Consider the following 22,618-nt stretch of genomic DNA (forward strand, 5'->3'; position numbering starts at 1 on the left):
GTTATCTTTTAATGTATTATAATTAATAAATGAATTTTTTTTAATTTTTTTTTATTAAGAACCCCAACTTAAAAAATCTCCATTGGACCGCGTAAAATGAGAGCACCTTAACAAAGATCCTTAACCCCACTAACCATTAAATTTAATATTAAAACTTCATTAGCACCCCATTTAAGCATCCGGGGTTAAAGATGCTCTAACACCCCCTAATTCGAGCGTCACTGAAGCAGAAGATCACATGGAGAAGGAGAAGGAAGAGTCACTGAGACTGGCGATCGCCGTGTCTCTCCTACGATCGAAGATCCAGAACCGTCTATCTTCTTCCTCTACTTCTCTCTGCGATGCTCCCTCCGAAACCGATCCTCTTCTCTGGAAGCAGAAGAACCGTCGATCGTCTTCCTCTACTTCTCGTTGCGGTGCTCCTCCCTCCGATACTGATGCTCTTCGATGGAAGCAGAAGGTCCCCTCTCGAATTCGATTTTGTGTACTTGGGTTTAAGTGATTGTCGTTGTTTGTTTGATATTTAGTGGGAAAATCTAACATATTAGGGGTTTCAATTTTGAAATTAGGCAAAAGAGAGGAAGAAAGAGATTATCAGACTCCAGGAAGATCTCAAAGATGCTGAAAGTATTATTATTATCTAAAACTTTGGCAACTCGTTTTATGTATTTAATGATTCCCAAAAATGGAAAAGCCTTTTGTTGATGCGATTTCTGCAACCTTCCTTAGGTTGTGATTTGTTCCCAGCGAATGCTTCTTGCAAGTGTTATTTCTTTGATAACTTGGGAGAATTCAGCGGCAGGCGTATTGGAGAGGCCTCTGAACCGAGGTTTAACGATGCTCTTCGTCGTAGATTTCTCAGAATAGGTGTATTTCTTACGCTTTTATTTGTATTCATTAGTCTTGTAATCTGAACTGTTTTGTCTCCTTTTTCTTTGTGTTTTTTTTTTTTTTTACTTATTAGCTTGTGTTGTCATTTGATTTCCTAGCAAGGATAAGGGGAAGAAGGAAATCAACTCGACCATCTCAAAGATTGCCGCTTTCAGGTTTTTGCTAAGGCTCTTCCTCGGCTTCACTCACTTTCAGTTTCCTTTATACATTATATACAACACCATACTTTGATATTTACCTGGATGGGTGAATTGTTAAATTGAATGTATGTAACCAAGCATCATCTTCTAGGACTCTTGACTTCAGAACCTGAATATGAAGACGAAGCAGAGCAGCTAAGGATATCTATTGATTTTCTCCTGGAACTGTCCCAAGCAGCGGACTCCAGTGTTAGGCTTTATTGCTTAAGCTCTTTTCTGGTAATATGCACTCTTACATAGTTTGCAGATTTGAACTCGCTTCTTCTGTTCTGCAGGCCTCTTATTTCAGCAACTGGTCACATCAGGCTGTAGATTTCATATTAGGTAATACTATTCAATCTCTTGACTTGCAAACAAATAATTTGATACCTGAGCTGCAATTCCCTTTTATTGGAAGCTTGTGTTGCACTTACGAAACAAACGTGTGTTCTTGTTCCTCTTCTTACAATAATATGCTCGCTCTCTTTTTGCATACTCAAGCTTCACTGAAGAAGCTGATATCGATGGGGAGAACCTTGGAATCTGTTGAAGAATCTATTAGTTTCATGATTACACAGTTGATCGCAAGAATGTGCACTCCCTTTAAAGGAAATGGTAGCTTTAGCTGTCTATCTATGATTTTAACTGTGTTTCTCTTTCTGGTTATCATTTCTCATAGATGTTGCTGTGTTTTTACTTACATCTGTTGTAGAGGTGAAACAACTAGAAACTAGTGTTGGGTTATATGTCCAACATTTGATCCGTAAACTGGGAAGTGATCCATACATTGGACAGCGTGCAATATTTGCTATTTCACAGAGAATATCTATTTTAGCCGAGAACTTACTGGTCATGGACCCGTTTGATGAATCATTCCCAGAGATGGATGAGTGCATGTTTATATTGTAAGTATTTCAAATTCTAATGAGAATGTGTTTCTATGATACATCATACGTGGGACTGCCGAGTTTGATTATGTTGTCTTATGGACCTGCAGGATACAGTTAATTGAGTTCCTGATAAGTGACTATTTGTTATCGTGGGCAGAGAATGAAGCATTTGAAACTGGTAATTTAAGTATTTAGTGTTTTATGTATGATACTCTTTCAACAAATCAGAGTGGCGCAGCGGAAGCGTGGTGGGCCCATAACCCACAGGTCCCAGGATCGAAACCTGGCTCTGATAAATTTTTGCTCTTTATTTTTTTGTTTTCGTTGATTCCCGAATTATATGCAGCTATCTATTTGTTTCCATTTCTGACACAAATACAGTTATAGACGGCAAAAAGTGTCACAAATGATGCTGAGATTGGTTGTGTCTGACCTGTAGTTGTGTTTGAGGAGTGGATATCATCAGTTGTCCACACGAGGAAAGCAGTAGCTGCGTTGGAAGAAAGAAACGGGTTGTATCTTCTTTTCATGGACCGAGTCACAGGGGAGTTAGCTAAACGAGTTGGTCAAGTCACATCTTTCAAGGAGGTCGAGCCAGCCATTTTGGACAAAATCTTAGCCTACCCAGAATGATACCTTTTCAGGTTAGTAGCATCTACCCAATAAAGCTTTATTTTTTTTTGTTATTGGAACCCTTTGTACCCTTAGTCCATCAAAGAATAGTGTGTGGAAAGCAAATTGCTTCACTTTGGTTTAAAGGTGAAGATAGTTGATCCAGTAATCATATATATCGTGGTCGGCTTTGACCTTTGGTTGATGTCGCTTTGTGATATATTGGACACTTAGTTTTCCAGCGAGTCAGAGTCTTTAAATTATGGCCGCCATAGGCTCCACATGACACTACGATGTTATCTTATCATTACATTTCTCAGTCATCCCACCAAATGTTATTGAATTATATCCATTTAACAAAAAGTATCTTCAACTTTACCCGTCTTCTTTATAATCACAGCAGAGGGGCAAAACCTTATCTTATCTTTGAGCAGAGATGGGTGACACCAAGCGCTTAGTCATCGTATCTATCATTTCACTCCTGTTCTTGTCTCAGTTTCTTCTTTTGTGTTCAGCTCATGTCAATGATGAAGTCGGTGTACCGAGGAAGCTTGGCGTTTTCATAAGGAAAAGGAGAGGATTCAGATACAGAAGGCCACACAGCACCACCAGATCGGCTTCTGCAACACTTTTGCCAGGCTCCTTCCATGTGACTGCTTGCCTCGCCTCCTCTTTCTTACTACCTCTTCTTCTCTAGCTTTTTAATTGATGTAGTAGATATTACTCTGCCTTTGTAATGTCAACAGGTAAACTAACTCTGCGTGTATAAACGTTATGTAAGCGTGTACATTTTGAATGCTTGAGATTGTGAATTTTATTTACAGTTGGGTCTTTTCCACGGTCAGGAAACCAACGAAAATATTTGATTCATTGCCTTTTGCACATGTTATAACACACACTAACAACAACCTATTGGTTGCCTTTATTACAGAACATTACTTAAGTGTATGAAACTCAGATCCTCATGGATTGTATATCAAATCTCTCGTCATAGAGTCTCCAATGTCCGTATCTCTCCGTCTGAGCCACCACAGGCTCTGACCTCGGCACATAAACATCTGGCTTCTTCACCTCCTTAATCCCCTTCAGCCTTGACACATTGTTTGCAATATCACGGCTTGACAAATGCACACACCCAAACAAGTCCAAGTACTCTAGCTTCGGACACCCCTCACATACGCAAGCGAGTCCTTTCGCAGACAATCTAGAGAACCGAATCTCCAAACGCTCTAGATTCATCATATGTTTCCCGATCGCCTCAGCTTCCGTGTCTCCGTCTTGAGGACAAGCGTCTAAATACTCTGTAGGAACAACAGAGCCGATTTGCCGAGACGAATCAGACCAATCCATAAGGTTGCGTTTCAGCGTCGTGAGGTTAGGACAGTTTCTACCGATCATCACAAGAGCGTCGTGGGATATCTCGTGACAGTAACTGATATCTAGCTCCTTTAGACTCCTGCAACGAAACGCTACCTTCGCCATAGATGCGTCCGTCACGTGAGGGCTGCTTCTAACCGCGACAGCCTCGAGATCCGGACATCTTAACAACATACAAAACCATAAACCCACTTTCATTAGTAACAGAATATATGAAATAGATTAGGCGGTTAAGTAAGCGGTTTACTTGATTTCTGATTAGTTCAACGTTTTGCAACGAACACTCTTCTCTTATAGTGGAATAACAAACTATTAAACCGAGTAACAGAATATTAAACCGGTCGGTTAAGTAACCGCTTAATCTATTTCATATACTCTGTTAATTAGTGGACAAGGGAGCTTTGGATGAAGAAGGAAGGATTACCTTTCAGCAGCGTAAGAGAGAGCGTGATCGCTGCAATGGCGGACGCGGATCTCGGTGAGACCTCCGTCGCTCCAATCAACGACTGATCGGAGCATCGAGCCAATCTTCCGTTCGAAATCAGGAGACCACCACTGAGTCGACTCGGGATACGACTCGAACCATGGCTCCAGATCGAAGGAAGACCAGAGATACGGATCTCTGCAAACGGCAAGCCACGATTTTCGTACGAACATCGGTCCTGTCCATCGCTCCTGGATCGTGAGCCGTGAGATGATGTTGGTGAGTATCTCTGGAGCCAATCCTCCCCAATCGTCCATAAAAGGTTTCTTTTTTTTTTTTTTTTCGTTTTCAGACATGTTTGGGACATTTTTGGTCTTGTGATCTGTATGTATGAATTTAAAGTTTACACGAAAAGTCTTGTTCCGACACGTGTGAACATATTCTGACCGTTGATTTTGTTCCTGGACTTTTGGATCACTTTCATCTCTTCTAAGAACGACACGTGTTCAGTATAGAGAAGGGGATAAGGTTTTTAAATTTCAAGCCACATTTGGATATATGTTTAATGTTTTCAAAAGCAAATAAAAGCAGCTACATTGACGTGGAACTATGTTACAAGATCGTTGACTTTTGAGGGTATTAGACTCTGAGAGCTGCTGCGGCAACAGGATCTTGCCACGAAACTTTCCTCTTATTTGATCCGTTTCCTCCGTTCCTGCAAGACGATAGCTTCATCATCTCTTTCTGCTGCTGCGGCATCTCGGTGCTGCTCTTTCTCGTACATGAACTACTTTCTTGCACTCTCGTTCTCTCATTGTTCATTGCTTCTATTTCTTCCTCTTCTTCTCCCTGTAATCAATTTAAGAGGTGGTCAAATGAGTACACACACACATGTTGGTTCTCTTTGTATATAAAGAGTGAACGATGTGCTTACAGATATCTGGTTTAGATCAAACAACGGAACTCTCTTCTCAAGACTGGTTTTGGTTTCGTTTACCGAGTGGTTTAAGTCGGGAAGTGTAACATGTTTGGTTTCTGCTTCACTTCTCTTATTAGGAGACGACACTTGCGTTTTACTCTTCGATCTTCCTCTACCCTTTTTAACATCTGGTGGATGCATAACAGGCTGGTCTTGTCTCAAATGTCTGTATCTCCGCCGAAGAAATCTGATAAACAGAGACATAAACAAACACTTCAGAACAAAACATGGATCAAGAACATTAATGATAAATATATTATTGCGTCAAAGATAAGAGTAGTATATGTACCGGACTTCGGCTATAAGTGTTGCCTTTCTCTCTCGCATAGTCTGTATCTTCTTTCGCATTGCTTCAGTATCCTTGTGTGATCCAAACAAAAACAGTGAAACACGTTATTAATACACAGAACCAAAGGTTATCTCTCGCTAATATGGACACAACAAGGCTCTCGCATCTCATCCTAGGAGTATGTATTAACAAAGCACTATTTTGATCAGCTTAAGACTAATATCGATTTGAACAACTACACATGACAAAATAAAGTAAGAGGTTTTATGTTTGTTAAGGAACCAATTAAGCTTAAAGTTTTTATCTTTCTCTTTGAAACAAAAACTTTATCCAGATCAGAGTGAAAAGAAAAGAAAAAAACAAATCTTGAGAAACATTTTCAGATCCAGAGACAAAATAGACCAGACCCATAAACTGAAACTTGATTTAAACTCAAGAGGAAAAAAAAACAGAGTTCTTACCATATGCAGTTCTTGATAATCTTGCATAAGGCTGTGATGCCTAAGTCTGACTTTCGGATCCTCAAAAGGATTAGGGTTGGGAGGAGTTCGATTCATCAGGTGAACACAAGATGTGTAGTTGCAGAATCAAAGAAGGAAAGAGATGAAGGAGGATAAGCCCTTGAAAGAAGGAATGAGAAGAGAGATAGAGAGAGGAAGGTTCTGGGTTTGGTGGTGTTGTATATCTGATATCAAACAGAGAGGAGAAGTCAGAGAAGGACAAAGAAGCAGAAAAGAAGGACACATCATGTTGTTGTTGGTGTTGGTGTTGTTGCTGTGAGAGAAAAAAAATAAAAAAATAAAAGCAATATTGCTTTTTTGGAGGTGTGTTAAGACAGCAGTGATGAAGATGGAAGCAGATTTGTGCAGGGAGTAAGTGTGTGAAATGACTTCTGCACTAAGTTGTGGTGCTGTGTTAAGTGCAAAGCAACTTCCTTTTTCTCTTTTATTTTTAATGGGTTTTGTTGGAGACTCTTGAGAAGAAACGTCTCTATTTTATTTCTTGTGTTCCATTGTCGTCGGTAAAGTTTTTTTCTTTTTGTCGTCTGTAAAGTTATTAACCATTCAAAGTTTAATACTGGGTCCGTTGAAAATAGACCTATGAGAATGGAGGTTCAAATATAAATCTCACGACTTTATTTATAGAAAAGTCAGATAGTGGAAGAGAAAAAGCTAACATAATAAGATTCGCTTTTTGAAACTATAGTACTAATCGCTGTTATAAAATCACCGCATAGCCGCCTAGAAGATTGCTTACTCTATTTTTTAATTATTTTTTATTTTTATTTTATTTTTAATAATATTTTTATTTATTTGTTTGATCTAAAATTTTATAAATACCATTTATATTTATAATTTTGATGAAAATTACACTATATTAAGTTTATATATTCTATTTATGTGTTTTATACAATCTTAAACATGAAAATATATTAATGTTATACACAATTAAAGATTAACATGTTTTATGACATAGTAAATAATCTAAAAATTCTGTCCCGCATAATTTTCGATTAATTTCCGATTTTTTCTTTAGGCGCTAGGTTTAACCTAACCGTCCGACTAGCGTCTAGCGCGTTCCCGAACATAGGTGCTAATATATATATATATATATTACATATTTTTTACCAAAAAACATATATACGGATTGTTGCAGAAACTCTGTCTTGGTTTCTGTACACTCGGTTTAGAATATCCTAAAGATAACACCTTTTTCTTGCATTTACATTGATGATTTCTAGAGTGTGTTTATTGCAGTGATGACCTATTAGCTCATAGAAGAGGGTAAATACAACAGTGAAGAAAAGTGTTAAGTTTTTGTCATAATTAACAAAAAGCTTTGTAACTTTAATGCATAGCATCTTCATTTCACGAGTTTCGTTTCTGATGGTCACGTTTTGGTTCATAAGAAGGATTTGTCAAGTTTTGGTTCATCAGGGGTATGTCTCAAGTATCCGGCCAATTTGTGCAAGGATGGCATAATCTCTTATTCAAGTCAGATCCACGATTATCGACAAATACTCTAAACTCTTTCAGTAAGTCTGCATAACTTCAAAGGGTCTAACCAACCATGCTCATGTACATCCTTTTCCCGAAGCACGAATTTTACCCCAATCTTAATGACTCAACTTTTGAGATATCATCTCTTTTAAATAACTCAATGCCCTGAACAAATCTTTGACGCTGCATAAATAATTTTAGTAATAATATTGTAACTTGCGAGTGATTTGAACTGGAATTTACTTATATCTTCAGAAGCCATGTCCCACTTTGATTTCCAGGCAGCGTAAAGTCTTCTAATAATCATCGAGTATGTGAAACTGGTTGGTCGTTTTCTCTTCTGTTTTCAACACCTGCACAATTAATCTACATTTTCAGTATTTCCAAAGTTAGCATCTGTATTCAAATACTTCTATCAGATATATTCTAGAAACGCATGCATTGCGTATTGTCTAACTTAAGTACAAAGGTTAGGATCCAGTTGTGCCGAGAAGCAAGAAGTGCACTTGCGAATAGCTTTGATCTCCATTTAACCACAACATCCTGTTTGAAAACAAAGAAAACAAAAAAAAAACTTTAATGCTCTGTAACATTATATAAAGAAACAAAAGAAGCCGAAAGCAAGCAATTCATCGGTAGGAAAAACCATCAACGTGTTTTAGTTATACTCATCACAATATGTAGAATTAGATTGTGTGCATTGAAAACATCTTTAGAATAACATAAACTGATAAACGTCCATCTAATTTCATCCTTAGAAAACCCCAACACAGTTAAGAAATCATTGTTTGTAAATCACAATCGATGCTAATGTGATAGTCAAGCTCTCAGCTTTCTTATGAATCAAGGTTTTTGAAAGTATTAAGGCGTTGATGGATGGTGGCGATAAGAAAATGTAGATTACTTAAGAAACTAAGGTGAAAGTAAGCAATAACGAATTAGTCGAAAAGACTTAACCTTGCCATCAAAACCAAAAGCATATCAAAGCCCACGAGCTCACCACCTTTCTTAACATTTCGAGATTCCCAGAAACCTAAAACCGCCTTCAATTCAGACAGATGAATCTGCGAAAGAAGCCATTTTCAAAGAGTATGAGAGAGGTCGTCAGGATGATATCGAGAATACGGGTTCTAACCTTTTTATACCGAGATTCCCCCACAGCCTTGCAAGACATAAATGTAGATCGTGGATGATGAAATCAAGGAGGACTTTAAAAAGATGAATGTGTAACTGGTGAAATTCAAGCCCAGAGGAAGAAGATGAATCGAAACCCTAGAGTTGGAGCTTCCATCGCGACTGCGGAGAAAAACAATTGGCTCAACCACTGAAGTCAGAAAACGACGCGTTTCGAGTGGCCTAACCTATTATCAAGTTGGGCTTTTCAAAACGGAATGTCATAGTGGAATAAATGAAACGCTGAGTTTCATCGAATGGGACACGTGGCACCACCAGAACACACGACTTTCTGATGTAAAACATTCTTTTATATATATAGAAGATAGAAGATAGAGATAGATTTTGGGTGATGTGGGATAAAGAACCAGAAACAAGGCGGGTGCGGCCGTTGGATGGAACAAATGGACGGTAAGGATGTAACTTGGAGTTAAAGAATGGGTTTTAGACTAAACTCTAAGAACCTGATGGGCTTTTTAAAGCCCATAGAATACATGATGCTCCGTCGCTAAAGAAAGTTTGGATTCGGTGGAAGATCAATCGGAGGGAAGGTATGGGTGGCGCTAATCTGAAAGCGGAGACGATGGCTCTGATGGATAAGAGAGCTGCCATGGAGACGGAAATGAACTCCATCGTAGAACGTCTCTGCAATCCCGGTGGTCCTGGTCTCTCCGCCAATCTCGTCGACTCGGAGGTAACTCTACTCGATCTGCTTATCATCCCTCCCCCCTTTTGATTCTTTTTATCGTTTATGACATCGACAGGGGTTCCCTCGGGAAGATATCGACATTCCGGCGGTTAGAGCTCAGCGCCGTCGTCTTGCTGGTGAGTTTCTCTTCTCTTTGTTGTCCCAAGTTAGGTTTTTTTTTTTTTTTACTTAGATTAGGGTTTGTGTGAGTAAGAGATGAACCAAGATTGATTTTTTAATATCATTATTTGCCATAGAGTGGATGTGTAGCTTCTCCAGTGAACCAAGTGTGTTAGTGTTTGATTCTTTCCTTCACATTGAGTTGGTTTCTTTCTCTGAGATAGTTTCTTTACCTACAGAGTTACGAAATGAGCACAGCGAGATAACGGACAAGATCAATGTGAACATTCAAATTCTTCATTCAGTGAGGAGGCCTACCTCCAGAGCTTCGGGTATGACCTGGACATTGAGCTCCAAGCTTCATGTTTCAATCTTTGGTTCCGTCACTTTGACTATCAAATGCCTGCCCATACTTTGAAAACCATATGGTTGGGTGTGGAGTTTTATGAATGAATACAAAATGATTATGCAGGTCCACAAGAAAGAAGTTTGTCTGGTGAAGTGGCTTCCTTATCGCAGACATCCGGCTTCAGTGTTACTTCCCCTGCCATGGATACTAGTATCCCCTTTGCCATGGTTGACGAGATAACCGAGTCATCTCCAGCAGCGGAGGATGGGTTACAGCTTGGAGATCAGGTTGTTAAATTTGGCAACGTCGAAGGTGGTGACAATCTGTTGCCTAGGCTTGCCGCTGAAGCTCAAGCTAACCAGGGACAAGCAGTTTCTGTGGGAGTTATAAGGCAAGGTGCGAAACTAGATTTATCTGTCACCCCGAGGGTATGGCAAGGCAGAGGTCTATTGGGGTACGTACATTCTGATAAATTTCTATTTCACAACAGGGGTAGAGAAAGTAGTCGTTTCTCTGTCTCAACTGGATGAATTGCTAACTCTTTCCCATCTCATCTGCTTTCATTGCAGGTGCCATTTCCGTTTGGTATGATCCATGGACTGTCATTTGGAGGCCTGGATATGCTGAAAGCTTCTGTCCTGCAGAGTTTGTGGTTGATGAATGATGATGTCTGTTTTTAAAAAAAAACTTGTTTAGTGTGCGTGCAAGTGGTTTCCCAATTTGGTAGTTGAAAGTAGACTTTCTTCTTTGCATGTTGAACCCATCAGAAAAAAAAAAGAGGCATCGTTTAGCTTATAGCTGATACCACAAATGAAACGCGTTTTTGTTCCACTAGCCAGTTGATAATCATGACTTCAATTTTTGTTTCTCTCGTACCCTTAACTTGGCCAGCTGATTGACGCTCAAGATAAGTCCACATCTAGTTAATTGTGGTAATTGATCATTTATGTTAAAGCAACCTGCAAATGATTCCAGATAGATCCACTGTTGGACATGGTGCCTGAAAAGGGTATAACTACAAGTTTTCACAATACAATGGTCAGTCATCTCTATTCGTAAGCTTTATTTTGCCTGCAAGGCTGCTTCAGTTGCGGCCCTTTGGTTAAAGATTAAGGGCGATGCAGTCACAGACTCGAACATCCTCCACCAAACGCCTTTTCAGGGTTAAAAATATGAAGTAGTACTAAGAAAGTGAAACATGCCCAGTTCACATGTATGATGACTAACTAATGTGGAAACTAAACCATCCAGTGAACACTTTGGCAGCTGAATGACCAAGACAAGCTACAGTTTTGTACGAGAAGCAACAGAGCAGCTTGCAAGACGCATGGTGGTCTGATTCAACGTCACCCTGGTTAAAGTTCATCGTCAAATATCACGGTCTCAGCGTTTAATCTATCAAATATATGAAATCTAAATCTCACTATTACCGACACGATTGTAATGTTACAGCAAAAAATATTAATCTCGTGGGTAAATAATATTAATACAGGTATAAACTACCTGTAGAGGAGATAGCATTACATGAGACAAGTTAAAAGAAACAGCTAATCTTACTCCAAAACCAAGGGATGGATCTGTCTTTGTTTATCAGAAATAGAACAAAACTAAAAGAGAAAAAAAGAGATCACAAACACTCTCTAACGTCTCTCTATAGATCTTTCTTTACCTCTTTTGTTAACATTACTGTAAGCCAAATACAGCAACACGTGGATTACATACTCTTTTATAGCTGATGGGCTGGTCCCTTGATCATATCCGGAAGCCTGTCTTTGCAGTATTCCTGCCTTGTGTCCATTTCTTCTTTGTATCCGTTTGTTGTTTCTTCGATGCAAACGCCTGGAACGGGTTCGGCCCTACATACATCTCCTCTTTGATCCTTATCTTCTTTTTCTTCCCTCTGTCATATTCTTCATCCCTGCCACAATCCAAATACCATTTGTTTGTAAACCAACTGCCTAATAATATTAACCAACCCCAACGCAAACAACCAAAAATATCAAAGCTCACCATTCATCTGCTACATATCCAATTCTCGTGCCTTCACTACTACCCATCTTCTTAGAAGCTGAAACTTCCTCGTCCCATTTGGCAACTGCAACAGTTATTAAGACTTAAGCCCATCAAACACAAATACATAGACTAAGGCCTTGCTCTAAGGTTAACTGTTTGATTGTTATCAGTTCTCAAAAAAATAAAATCAGAGTTGGAGAATGCTAGTGTTATCTCCTACCTGGATAAAGTTCGTTATCATTAGCAATTAGAAGCAAGGATTAAAGATAAGAAAACAGAAAACTTACCAACTGTCTCTGGCAAACCCCTCGTGAGAATGGTCACCTGTTCTTTCTGTAACAATATTTGTTCTTCTTTTGAATTGTCTCTCTTTCTTTTGCCGTTTTGGCTTGCTTCAGACAAGTCCGAACTCCTCAACGGTTGTTGTTGGTCTGACGCAAGAACGGCACCATTTTGATTAGTTCTCTCCTTCAGCTCTACGATTGGAGAGGCAAGCAGCATATTCCCATTACTAGTCCTTATCCTTTCATTATCGACACTGACACTTTTACCCTTCCCATGCAAGCAGCAAGCAGAGCCAGAAGAAGCAGCTTTGCTAGTTATCAGTGGAGTGGAACGTTCTAGATCTGTAGCTCTTTTCTTGGACTCCGAAGTACCCTTAACAGCTAAGGTTCTTGATCTTCCCCTTTTTTTGCGAACGCCAAGTGCCAGCTTGAAAGATGATAACCCCACCCGTAGGGTTTTCATGTTACGCTTGCGAGTCTTTCTTTGTGTGGTGAGAGTCTCCTCAGCAGAAGTTTGCTTTATTGATTCTGTTGCCGATTCATCCGACTGATGTACCAAAGTCTGATTATCAAGAACAGCTTCTTCCATAGGTGAATTATCATTTTTAACCTGGAGAGAAGCGAAAGGCAAGTTAGAAAAACTCAATCCCATTAAACGAGGCCATACGAACAAAATTCAAACTCGTGAAAGTATAACTATACACTCACCTTAAGTGAAGTGTCAGACTCGTTCAAATTATTAGCAGAGTTCTTCTCGTCAACGCTATTTTCAGCTTTGGCCACAGAAGTAGGCAAATTCACAAGAATTTGAGTGTTTGTGCTGTCATCCAAGAGAGGAGAAGCCTTTCCTGGTATCATTGTGCATGCAGCCTTTGAGTCCTCCTTTACCAAAGATCCTTCCCCATTAGCCTGTGGAAGTGACTCTTCCTTCTTGTTATTAATTAAATCTTTCTGAGTTAAGACTACTGGAGCACCTACATCACAGGGTCTCTCAAGGTTCTCTTTTCTCTCCACACTGCTTGGGGGATTTGTCTGAGTCTCTTTGGCATTTAAATCTTTTGGTGTCAAGACAGCAGGATCACCTTGTTCACATAAGGGTGATGTAACATTGGCAGCAACAACGCTCAACTCTTTTTGGGTCAGGACAGCAGGAGCACCTTGATCACGTGATTCCGAGGGTGGTGCTGAACTATTTTCCATCTTAAGGTTCTCTTTTGCCTCCACACTGCTCAGGGAATCTTTCTGTTTCTCTTTATCTTTTTGAGTTAAGACAGCAGGAGCACCTTGGTCACTTGATTTCACAGGTGCTGTACCATTTTGCCCCTTAAGGTTCTCTTTCCCCTCCATACTGCTTGGGGGATCTTTTGCATTCGCATCTTTTGGGGTCAAGCAAGCAGGCGAGCCTTTATCACACGCTCTCAAGGGTGCAGTACCATTGGCAACAGTAGCGTTTAAACTACATGCTTTGATGACTGTTGAACCATTAACTTGATCATTTCTGTTAGAAGATACAATCAAAGAAGCTCTGTTTACGGCGACGCTCTCTTTGGAAGTTTCTTTCTTAGCCACGGTAACTGGATTCTTTGGGGCTGTATTTTGTCTATCACGAACATAGAAAAGCATATACGCCTTCTGGTTGAACACAGTCTTCTCACTAGCTTGGATAACCTACAGCAACAATGCAAAGAGAAACTTACTATAAGTTATGCAAACCAAGAACGTAGAATGCTGCTGCTGCTTACCTCGTTATCATCAAGGGAATACCACATGCCACTTGAAGTGCGAACAAAGCAGTAGTAGTGACCAGAATGGATACTTCCACCACAATGAACTAACACACCATATAGAGTGTACTTCAAATTACCTTCCTGCTCAACACAAGTTAACTGTAATGTTATAATCATGAAGGTCAAGGATTAAAAAGATACATGAACAAGAATATCTAAAAAAAACTCCAACGGAATATAGAGCACAAGAGTAAGTCTACTTACATATGGACCACTGACGAAAGGTTTCATGTCGATCGCAGGGGGAAACTCGACTTTCTTGTCGATTTTTTCGGATCTATGAGGTTCAAACCGTTTGAGATGTACAGTCAAAACAGAGGGTGCTTTGAAAACAGTAAGCTGTTTTACAGCCTTAACTTTCTGCCTGCATCTTTCACATTGGTAAACCTTTGAACCATTATCTAAGAGCTCAACCGCAGTGAAACGTAAAAGTGCTCTCTGCAATGAATCTGCCCTCGAAATGTCTAGGCTCAGGTCAAGAAATGGATCAAACTTGTCGGAGCAATGGGAACACTGTGCACATTTCACCTGAAATAAATAGAATATTTAGGTTAAATATATGCTCCAAATGATGATAATAATAAAAAAAAAAAAAAAAAACTTTACCTGACTACGGAGGCTACCACCAAAAATTTGATGTACCAAGCTACTCCTGTAAGCATCAGAGGATTCACTAGGTACACCAGAAGGCAGACAACACTTGTGCATACACTCCAGCAAATTGATCATGTACTCATGTGCATCTTCCTGCCTACATTTCCTGAAGTTTTGGGATACGCCTAATTAACCATTTGAGAGTCCTCGTTAGTCTGATTAATAAAAAAAAGCCGAAATTGACACAATAATAGTGAAATCAGACAAGGTCTGAGAAGCATACATCGCAGGTTAGAGACCAAATACTTAGGTGCTAAGCTTCTGCCAGTAGATTGAAGAGCAGTCCTGACATGTCTCTGCATTGCACATAAAGCACAAAACCCCGCCACACGGCCTGCACAAAACGATTACATATAAACACTGTATCAGAGACTGAACAAAGAGACTTAGCATTTACAAGCAAACCACCACTTACAGCGTTGCTCATGCGCGACGTCTTGCAGATAAGCAGCCAAAGGCTCAGTGTACGTCAAACATTGCAACACCGAGTTGAGATAACATGTGTTCCCGAGATTCTCCAAACCAGCACCCTACAAAGACACCCGTCCAAACATATCAACAAAACCCATAATAAAGATAACATTTTTTTTCCACAGAGAAGCAACTCACGATTTTGCGGATGGTTTTGGTGAAAGTAAGCTCCCGATCCAACGAATCGGGACCGTCCACCTTCTTAAGGGAGGGTGACCAGAAGGCTCTGTTGTTAGTGTTAGATGAGGAGGAGGGATTCAAAGTCTCCATCTTGAAATCGGAGCCGCGATTAGAGAAGCCGTTGAAGGGTTTCCTCGCGAGGTGGAACTCGATCTTTCTGAAAACGGCGGAGGCGGAAGAGGACGAAACGGCGGCGCGAGATCCGTCTTGACCCGTCTGGATCTCCATTCACGGAATCCAGAGGAATCGACGATCCACGCGTTAAGACAAAAGACACGGTTTTTGTGATCTGTCGGGAGGAAAAGTTGTGTGAAAGAGAGAAGAGAGCTTTTGCGGCTAATCTTCGAAAAGAGAGAAAGAGTGGAAGCAGCTGCAGGGGGCACTACTAAACCCTAGCAAACACCAATCCCGACATTTTTCGACCACTTAATTTTGTTTTTATTTTCGGTATTTATAATTTTAACTCGTACAAGACAGAGGAACCAGAGAGCTCTTCTGTCTCGGTTAATTTGGTCCACACGGCGCCGGATTATTAGCCGGGAAACTAACAGTTTTGTTATTAGGGTATAGCGTGGACGTTAAATTAGGTTTTGCTCACTAACAAGCCTAAATCAAATGCCCATTAATCTGAAATTTGGGTTTTTGTTTTGAGATTGAGCCTATTTATGAGTAAGCCCAATACTAACACAAGTTGAACACTGATACACCAATCAGTAAACGTATATTTATTGCAGAAAATATGCAAACTTTTGTCGGAAGATAAATTTTAAAATTAGCTTTTACAGTTTTCTTTTACTAATACTTTCTTTTTGACATGCTTGTCAGTTTAGAAAAATAAAAGAGAGTGAAAGAAAAGTTAAAAAATAGGAGGAATTGCATGGAAACTAATTGGTTGTAGTCTATTAACAATCTCTTGGGGTTTGGTATGTACATATCAATTATGAATTTTATTTCTCCTCAAAATTAAATTAATAGATATTTTTGGAGCTAATTGGTAAAACATGTGTAAGGATCCCGAGTCGAGTCGGTGAAGACTTCAAAGTACGTTCGCGTATTAAATGTATTTAAGATTGTGAACTGGGAGGAATTCAATATCCCCATCCCCATAAGATACGCATATTGGGTACTGAGTCATATTCGTTATTGCTTTTTTGTTTGAATTTTAATATAGTCAGTGAAAATTTAAGACTAGTGTGTGTATATTGGGTTTAGCCTAGGTCTAGGACGGATCAGGGTATCCGGACAATTTTAAGGTATCCGGATCCGGATCCTTATCCGGCGTATCCATAATTTTAATATCCTTATCCGGATCCGGGGTTCTCGGATATCCGGATGCTTCTAAAAATTGTAATATCTGGTGGATATCCGGATCTGGATTTGAATTCTTAAAATAAATAAAAAATAATATTAATATATATATAATAGAAAAAATGACTAGGATAGCATTAAAAAGTTTTCGTCACAAATATAATCTCTAAGAATAAAAATGACCAAAATAGCACTTAATGTTTTATCAAAAGAGATAAATATACACTTATACCCCAATGGTAAATTAATTAGACATTAGGGTTTAGAGTTAAGAGGTGGGGTTTAGGATTTAGGATTTAGGGTTTAGGGTTTAGAGTTAAGGAGTGGGGTTTATGATTTAGGGTTTAGAGTTTAGAGTTTAGGGTTTAGGGTTTAGAGTTTAGGGGTGGGATTTAGGGTTTAGGGTTTAGAGTTAAGGAGTGGGGTTTATGATTTAGGGTTTAGAGTTTAGAGTTTAGGGTTTAGGGTTTAGAGTTTAGGGGTGGGATTTAGGGTTTAGGGTTTAGAGTTAAGGAGTGGGGTTTATGATTTAGGGTTTAGAGTTTAGAGTTTAGGGTTTAGGGTTTAGAGTTTAGGGGTGGGATTTAGGGTTTAGGGTTTAGAGTTAAGGAGTGGGGTTTATGATTTAGGGTTTAGAGTTTAGAGTTTAGGGTTTAGGGTTTAGAGTTTAGGTTTTAGGGTTTAGAGTTTAGATTTTAGGGTTTAGAGTTTGGGAGTGGGGTTTTGGGATAAGATTTCAAATTTTGAAAAATAAAAAAAATTTAAATTTTTCAAAAGATAAAATGCTATTTTGGTCATTTTAGTTTTTGAGGGCTATTTTTGTGACATAAACTTAGAAATGTGCTATTTTGGAGATTTGCCCTGTAAAATATGAACAATAATTTTAAAATAAAAAATATATAATTTTTTTAATTATTTTTATGTATAATATTACAAAATTTACATAAAATTATATATACTATTATAAAAATGAAAATATATTAAATAAAATTAATTTTTATATATAGATATTACTATTTTTGAAATATTTACTAATAAAACTTACGGATCCGAATATCCAGACCAAAAAATTAAGATATCCGGATCCGGATCCGGCTTTGACATATCCAACATTTTACTATCCAGATTCGGTCCCTCGGATATCCAGATTTTCGGATCGGATCCGGATCGAATCCGGATTTCGGATAAAAGTTTCAGGCCTAGGTTTAGGTATATGTCAATGGCAGTCAGCCAGTTTTAATTTAAAAATATTATATGCTGGCTTGTTGCGACAAATTGTTGCCACGGTAATTGGGGCTAACAAGAAATTCTTAAACCCTACTAATGTCTAATGTCTAATGTCTTTACGGCATGATTATAGTGGAGTTCTTAACGGAATATAAGAACCCGTCTCTTAACTTTTAACTAAAAAAGTTAAGAACCGGTTTTTAAAACTCTTATTTAAGAACCAGTTCTTAGTTTTTTTAGTTAAAAGTTAATAGACGGATTCTTATATTCCGCTGAGAACTCCACTCTGAGAACTTCGGGTTAATCATGGTCTTAGCGTATTTTTATGTAGAGAAAAAAAATGTAAAGAGAGAAAGAAGTTGCATGCATCATGCAGACATAAGAGAGCGGACAGTGCATGGGGAAAAGTGCCATGAGTCACGTGCTCTCCCACTCGACCACGTGCCGTCTAAGCTACTCCGATTCGATTCCAAAATTAATTGGAGTCTTAACTTTTGATTAATATAATATAGTACCATGTAACAAATTAATTAGTAAGATTAAACACATGCGAATGCACGCAGTTGCAACTTGGCACTTGTCTTACGGAGACCGAGATTTGCTATAGGTGTTAATTAGTTTTACTTATTAGGTTGAGTAGTTCATCCAAGATATACAAGCATGGATCTCATGGTAATCGAGTGTTTAATACAAATGTACTATATATGTATGCTTGCAAATCTATCTATCTAATAAAACTACCAGTTGTATATGTTGATACAAAATAAATACTATCGGTTGTGTTTTTTTTTCTTGTACATATCGGTTAATTTATATAAAGAGCTTTTTCGTCATAGAAAAAGTTGTCGGTGGTGCTCTCATTTCACCGATCTGGTGACAGCTTTTTAAAAAGAAAAAAGGAACTATCCGAATAAAAACAAGCCGTTACATTGGATTTATTTGTTCATTCTCATTCCACACACTCAACGTTTGTTAAAAAGAAAATGGTTTTAATTTGACTATCCCCAAAATGACATCCTTTCTTAAATCCGATCTCGTTTAAATTGGATATACAGCTCTGTGTTTGTATGTAGTAGTATTAAATTGCCTGAAATGAATGAGACAAGAATCAAATGCCATAAATATTCTTCTTGTTTTAGTTGATGGAAATTAAAAAGTCAGAACCTAATCAATCCAACAGCTATTCTTTAAAGTGCTGTTTAGATGAAGTAAGGATGGATCTTTATATGCAGTATTACGTCTAAAGTCTAAGCCCATTGCTTCTATCATTGCCTGCAATTTCTATAGTTAATCAAAATCTTGATACTCGAATCTTGTGCTTAAAGAAGAAGACCCCAAATAAATAGATAAGAGGAAGAGGAATCAATTCATCTGTTTACACGACACATGTTGATTGATGGATAACGTAAACATTATGATAAAGGAAGTGAAATAAAGCAAAAGAAAAAATGTTTAAATTTTTTTTAAGCTGTTAGAAAAAGAATAAAGGAAAAGTGGAGATTGTGATGATAAACCTTAATGATTATGTCTAAGCAGCATCTTTGCAGTACTAAACCACATGCAAAGTCTTTTAGGTTGATCTACCTACAGTCTCAGGATTCATGACACAAAAAGATATGTCCCCTCAGTGAGAAGTAAGTTAGATGAAATTCAATTATCTGACTTCGGTGTATCCATCCAACAACCTCCATTTTTTTTCTTCCTTCAGCTTCAAGGCTCATTATCATTACCACTTTACTCTCTACCCCACACAACTTCAACTCAATCACCGGTAAGACAGTGACTTAAAAAGGACAGAGCATGGACCCAAACAGCAGAACAAGAAGAATTGGCGTTGGAGGAGCCGTTGTAGCTGCAGGCTCTGTTTGGGAAGCGAGAATGCAGAGCGACGACGAAGCTAGTGTTAATAACGCCATCGTCAAGGCCACTCATCTCCAAGCTGTCGACGGAGGAGACAAGAATTGTAACAAGCAGATGAGCTTAAAGGAGGGGGTTAACGGAAAGCGACCCGCATGGAAGACAGATGTGAAGCTCGCGAGGCCGAGATCGATTGGTGCTACTCCTCCTGCGGTGACGACGCCGAGGAGGTCCATTGGTACTACTCCTCCGATGACGCCGAGGAGATCGATCTCTAGCGAGTCAAGTGATAAGAGTTTGACTTTGTCGGTGGCGTTGAAGAAGGCGAGATCTGATTCCGTAGAAGGAGGTGAGAAGACTCCGGGTCGGGTTAAGAAGATCCGATCGGAGCTTTGTAAGGCGATCGTAAAGTCCGGTGAGTTAGATACAGTTGCGTTGAGGAAAGTGAGCTCATTGCCAGCTCAGAGCTCGGAGAAAACTAATGAGAAAACAGAGGATGTAGATTTAAAAACAGAGGAGACCGTTGACGAAAAGAAGCAGCTCACAGAGGAGGAAGTCAAAGATCTCGATGTCTGTCAGGAGATAGCCGTCTTCGCTGATTCGAAGGAAGATGAGCAGATTGACAGTGGCGATCACGAGGAAGAAGAAGTGGAGAAGAAGAGTGTTGATGTAAAAGAGATGAATGCCCCCAAGGAGGATAGCAAAAACAGAGTTGTTGATGTTGAGATTAAAAAGTACAGTCAATCTCACAACAGAGTAGCTCCATCTCCCTCCGCCGTCCGTAAAATTCCGCCGCCTGTGATAAAAGGGGCAGCTTCCGTTTATACGGTCCCACCAAGCACAGGTTCTTAATCCCAATCTCAGTGCTTTCCTACTCTGTTTCCCATGATCCTCTGTTTCTGACAACTGTTTCTAGGTACATTTGCTGAGAAAGAAGAGAACTTTACTCATTCGCAGAGCAAATTACAGAGTCTCGGTAAGATTCTTGATGACTAAGTATGCATAATCCCATCTATCATAACCTTTGATTCAGTATGTTCTGTAGAAAAACAGAGTTTTTAATCACAATAGGTTTGAATGAAATGAAACAGTGGATCTGGTGATGTGGAGAGATGCATCAAGGTCGGCGCTTGTGTTCGGCCTCGGAACATTCCTCATTGTCTCTTCCTCATACGCCAATGATCTCAACGTCAGCTTCATATCAGTGGTAGCGTATGTGGGACTCATCTATCTTGGCGTCATGTTCGTATTCAAAGCCGTGATCCGCAGGTAAATGTTACATGGATACCTATCTGTCCTTGTCTCTTTGCATGTTTGGGTTTGAAACTCAAGAGTCTGAGAGAATATATGTGAATGGCCAAAGGGGAGTAGTGGAGGAGGAAGAGAGGCATAGAGGAGTTGGAGTAAGAGAAGAAGATGTGAAGAGGATGCTTAGAGTCATAATGCCTTACCTCAACGAGTCTCTGCTTCAACTCAGAGCCCTTTTCTCCGGCGATCCTTCCACCACACTCAAGGTTAGTCCCTCTTCTCCAGCTTCCTCCCTCTATTGACCTTAACCCAAAGTAGATGATAATGATGGTTATGTGCAGATGGGAGTGGTGTTGTTCGTCTTGGCGAGGTGTGGCTCTTCTATCACTCTTTGGAACCTTGCCAAATTTGGTAATTTTTCTTTTACCCCTTAAGGTTACTTGATTTAGAAAATGGCATTGTGACATGTCAGTGTTTGTTTGTGTGATAACAGGCTTTTTGGGAGCATTCACAGTACCTAAAATCTTCATCTCCTACTCAACACACTTCTCTGCTTACGGTAATTAAAACTCCTATTGTTTCTGTTACATCTCGCGTTAAGACAATCTAATCAAACATGTTGTGTACATTACAGGGAAGTTCTGGATGAAAAGATTCAGGGATGCATGGGAATCGTGTAGTCACAAAAAGGCAGTGGCGTTGGCACTCTTCACCCTCGTCTGGAACCTCTCATCCGTCGTTGCCCGTGTATGGGCAGCATTCATGCTCTTCGTTGCCTTTAAATACTATCAGGAGAAGATGATTTGGACGGCTGATCAAGAAGATGACCTTGATGATGAGGAACATGTAGATGACGACCATGTTGAAGAAGAAGAACTAGTTCCTAAACCCATTCATAAACCCGAAAGAGCTACTTACACGATGATGCCTAATAAACTCAAGAAAATTTCTTGAACATTCTTTTTTATCCTCCCATATATAAACATCATGTAATCTCTTTAGTTTTTCGTTAGGTCCCCTGTTACCTTAGTTACTCCACTCTATATCTATATATACACAGCTTTTATACGTTTAAAGCACGGAGTTAAATAGTTTATTATATTATTTACTAGGGTCGGTCCGTCCTACGGGCGGGGCGGGATATACTTTACTTATGATCTAAGTTATTATTTTTTGTATGATTTTGTGGTTTGTGTTTTAGATTTGAATTTTCAAAAGATGTGTATGTTACCATACAAAAAAAAATTATATTATATTACATAAATACTATCAGAAAAACAAATGATATCAATTTCAGATACTTATTAATAAATGATACAAAATATTTGTTTTGTGTGTTTAAAGATTTGGTTAATTTATAGGTATAAAATAATATGTTGAAAAACGTTTTATCATACATGATTGTCGGAAATGGAATATTATGGTGGCTAAGATATTATGGCATTTTTTTTTAATATTATGGTCCTTTAGTTTGACTAAATTGTGCTTTACAATTGTACATTCCCATTTTTATTTTATATCTATTCTCAGTAATCATTAGAATTATGTTGATTTTTGAAATATTATGTCAGTTGTGTGTATTAAGTTTTATCATTGTTGGGTTTTTGAAAAGAAGAGA

The 22,618-nt window shown here is 38.9% G+C and overlaps 6 protein-coding genes, 1 long non-coding RNA gene and 1 other non-coding gene across 12 annotated transcripts; 4 read left to right on the plus strand and 4 right to left on the minus strand.

Moving 5' to 3' along the window:
* The first annotated feature begins 150 nt into the window (after positions 1-150).
* LOC106318382 lies at positions 151-3,403 on the plus strand. Of its 4 annotated transcripts, none has more exons than XM_013756332.1 (11): positions 151-460; positions 570-627; positions 730-867; positions 981-1,046; positions 1,198-1,280; positions 1,367-1,415; positions 1,572-1,685; positions 1,783-1,975; positions 2,068-2,138; positions 2,400-2,604; positions 3,088-3,403. In XM_013756332.1, exons 1-10 carry the CDS (start codon positions 239-241, stop codon positions 2,591-2,593), a joined length of 1,188 nt encoding a protein of 395 aa, XP_013611786.1. In that variant the 5' UTR covers positions 151-238; the 3' UTR covers positions 2,594-2,604; positions 3,088-3,403. The 4 variants fall into 4 exon arrangements, with proteins under 4 accessions (XP_013611786.1, XP_013611784.1, XP_013611785.1 ...); XM_013756330.1 differs by having other exon boundaries at positions 1,183-1,280; positions 3,088-3,395; XM_013756331.1 differs by having other exon boundaries at positions 152-460; positions 990-1,046; positions 1,183-1,280; positions 3,088-3,395.
* TRNAM-CAU lies at positions 2,184-2,255 on the plus strand. The gene has a single exon. It is a non-coding gene; the product is annotated as a tRNA-Met (tRNA).
* A 15-nt stretch (positions 3,404-3,418) lies between the features above and the next one.
* Positions 3,419-4,723, minus strand: LOC106318383 (F-box protein SKIP1). The gene is made up of 2 exons (XM_013756334.1): positions 4,374-4,723; positions 3,419-4,112 (listed from the first exon to the last, which is right to left on the minus strand). Exons 1-2 carry the CDS (start codon positions 4,688-4,690, stop codon positions 3,527-3,529), a joined length of 903 nt encoding a protein of 300 aa, XP_013611788.1. The 5' UTR covers positions 4,691-4,723; the 3' UTR covers positions 3,419-3,526.
* Positions 4,724-4,868: 145 nt separating this feature from the next.
* On the minus strand, positions 4,869-6,595 carry LOC106318384. Its single transcript, XM_013756335.1, has 4 exons — positions 6,103-6,595; positions 5,642-5,712; positions 5,308-5,539; positions 4,869-5,222 (listed from the first exon to the last, which is right to left on the minus strand). Exons 1-4 carry the CDS (start codon positions 6,196-6,198, stop codon positions 5,013-5,015), a joined length of 609 nt encoding a protein of 202 aa, XP_013611789.1. The 5' UTR covers positions 6,199-6,595; the 3' UTR covers positions 4,869-5,012.
* Positions 6,596-7,659: 1,064 nt separating this feature from the next.
* Positions 7,660-9,022, minus strand: LOC106315979. 2 transcript variants are annotated; one of them, XR_001264692.1, is made up of 5 exons: positions 8,777-9,022; positions 8,599-8,705; positions 8,099-8,184; positions 7,885-7,994; positions 7,660-7,806 (listed from the first exon to the last, which is right to left on the minus strand). It is a non-coding gene; the product is annotated as an uncharacterized LOC106315979 (long non-coding RNA). The 2 variants fall into 2 exon arrangements; XR_001264691.1 differs by having other exon boundaries at positions 7,660-7,994; positions 8,777-9,017.
* Positions 9,023-9,281: 259 nt separating this feature from the next.
* On the plus strand, positions 9,282-10,805 carry LOC106318080 (26S proteasome non-ATPase regulatory subunit 9). The gene is made up of 5 exons (XM_013755933.1): positions 9,282-9,508; positions 9,579-9,639; positions 9,862-9,954; positions 10,095-10,425; positions 10,541-10,805. Exons 1-5 carry the CDS (start codon positions 9,368-9,370, stop codon positions 10,560-10,562), a joined length of 648 nt encoding a protein of 215 aa, XP_013611387.1. The 5' UTR covers positions 9,282-9,367; the 3' UTR covers positions 10,563-10,805.
* Positions 10,806-11,415: 610 nt separating this feature from the next.
* LOC106318079 (ubiquitin carboxyl-terminal hydrolase 23-like) lies at positions 11,416-15,795 on the minus strand. Its single transcript, XM_013755932.1, has 10 exons — positions 15,319-15,795; positions 15,125-15,239; positions 14,933-15,043; positions 14,662-14,834; positions 14,260-14,583; positions 14,011-14,136; positions 12,977-13,936; positions 12,272-12,878; positions 11,982-12,066; positions 11,416-11,889 (listed from the first exon to the last, which is right to left on the minus strand). Exons 1-10 carry the CDS (start codon positions 15,586-15,588, stop codon positions 11,724-11,726), a joined length of 2,937 nt encoding a protein of 978 aa, XP_013611386.1. The 5' UTR covers positions 15,589-15,795; the 3' UTR covers positions 11,416-11,723.
* A 3,596-nt stretch (positions 15,796-19,391) lies between these two features.
* LOC106313497 (reticulon-like protein B21) lies at positions 19,392-22,099 on the plus strand. The gene is made up of 8 exons (XM_013751309.1): positions 19,392-19,529; positions 19,604-20,596; positions 20,669-20,728; positions 20,844-21,021; positions 21,116-21,266; positions 21,342-21,411; positions 21,494-21,559; positions 21,635-22,099. Exons 2-8 carry the CDS (start codon positions 19,696-19,698, stop codon positions 21,952-21,954), a joined length of 1,746 nt encoding a protein of 581 aa, XP_013606763.1. The 5' UTR covers positions 19,392-19,529; positions 19,604-19,695; the 3' UTR covers positions 21,955-22,099.
* Positions 22,100-22,618: the final 519 nt, after the last annotated feature.

The sequence above is a fragment of the Brassica oleracea genome, chromosome C9, assembly GCF_000695525.1.
Source record: "Brassica oleracea var. oleracea cultivar TO1000 chromosome C9, BOL, whole genome shotgun sequence".
NCBI lineage: Eukaryota > Viridiplantae > Streptophyta > Magnoliopsida > Brassicales > Brassicaceae > Brassica > Brassica oleracea.

What these genes read in the sequence shown, in the direction of transcription:
- LOC106318382 (XM_013756330.1), top strand. Translation starts at nt 239, where the DNA reads ATGGAGAAGGAGAAGGAAGAGTCACTGAGACTGGCGATCGCCGTGTCT. An exon ending in CACTCCCTTTAAAGGAAATG is followed by an intron (nt 1,686 to 1,782) that starts GTAGCTTTAGCT and finishes CATCTGTTGTAG; the next exon opens with AGGTGAAACAACTAGAAACT. An exon ending in GATGAGTGCATGTTTATATT is followed by an intron (nt 1,976 to 2,067) that starts GTAAGTATTTCA and finishes ATGGACCTGCAG; the next exon opens with GATACAGTTAATTGAGTTCC.
- LOC106318383 (XM_013756334.1), bottom strand. Translation starts at nt 4,690, where the DNA reads ATGGACGATTGGGGAGGATTGGCTCCAGAGATACTCACCAACATCATC. An exon ending in CTCTCTTACGCTGCTGAAAG is followed by an intron (nt 4,113 to 4,373) that starts GTAATCCTTCCT and finishes TATGTTGTTAAG; the next exon opens with ATGTCCGGATCTCGAGGCTG.
- LOC106318384 (XM_013756335.1), bottom strand. Translation starts at nt 6,198, where the DNA reads ATGAATCGAACTCCTCCCAACCCTAATCCTTTTGAGGATCCGAAAGTC. An exon ending in ACACTTATAGCCGAAGTCCG is followed by an intron (nt 5,540 to 5,641) that starts GTACATATACTA and finishes TCTGTTTATCAG; the next exon opens with ATTTCTTCGGCGGAGATACA. An exon ending in TTGATCTAAACCAGATATCT is followed by an intron (nt 5,223 to 5,307) that starts GTAAGCACATCG and finishes AATTGATTACAG; the next exon opens with GGAGAAGAAGAGGAAGAAAT.
- LOC106318080 (XM_013755933.1), top strand. Translation starts at nt 9,368, where the DNA reads ATGGGTGGCGCTAATCTGAAAGCGGAGACGATGGCTCTGATGGATAAG. An exon ending in CCAATCTCGTCGACTCGGAG is followed by an intron (nt 9,509 to 9,578) that starts GTAACTCTACTC and finishes TGACATCGACAG; the next exon opens with GGGTTCCCTCGGGAAGATAT. An exon ending in GCCTACCTCCAGAGCTTCGG is followed by an intron (nt 9,955 to 10,094) that starts GTATGACCTGGA and finishes ATGATTATGCAG; the next exon opens with GTCCACAAGAAAGAAGTTTG.
- LOC106318079 (XM_013755932.1), bottom strand. Translation starts at nt 15,588, where the DNA reads ATGGAGATCCAGACGGGTCAAGACGGATCTCGCGCCGCCGTTTCGTCC. An exon ending in ATTCCCTTGATGATAACGAG is followed by an intron (nt 13,937 to 14,010) that starts GTAAGCAGCAGC and finishes TTGTTGCTGTAG; the next exon opens with GTTATCCAAGCTAGTGAGAA. An exon ending in GGATATGTAGCAGATGAATG is followed by an intron (nt 11,890 to 11,981) that starts GTGAGCTTTGAT and finishes GGATTGTGGCAG; the next exon opens with GGATGAAGAATATGACAGAG.
- LOC106313497 (XM_013751309.1), top strand. Translation starts at nt 19,696, where the DNA reads ATGGACCCAAACAGCAGAACAAGAAGAATTGGCGTTGGAGGAGCCGTT. An exon ending in ATCCTTCCACCACACTCAAG is followed by an intron (nt 21,267 to 21,341) that starts GTTAGTCCCTCT and finishes GGTTATGTGCAG; the next exon opens with ATGGGAGTGGTGTTGTTCGT. An exon ending in AACACACTTCTCTGCTTACG is followed by an intron (nt 21,560 to 21,634) that starts GTAATTAAAACT and finishes TGTACATTACAG; the next exon opens with GGAAGTTCTGGATGAAAAGA.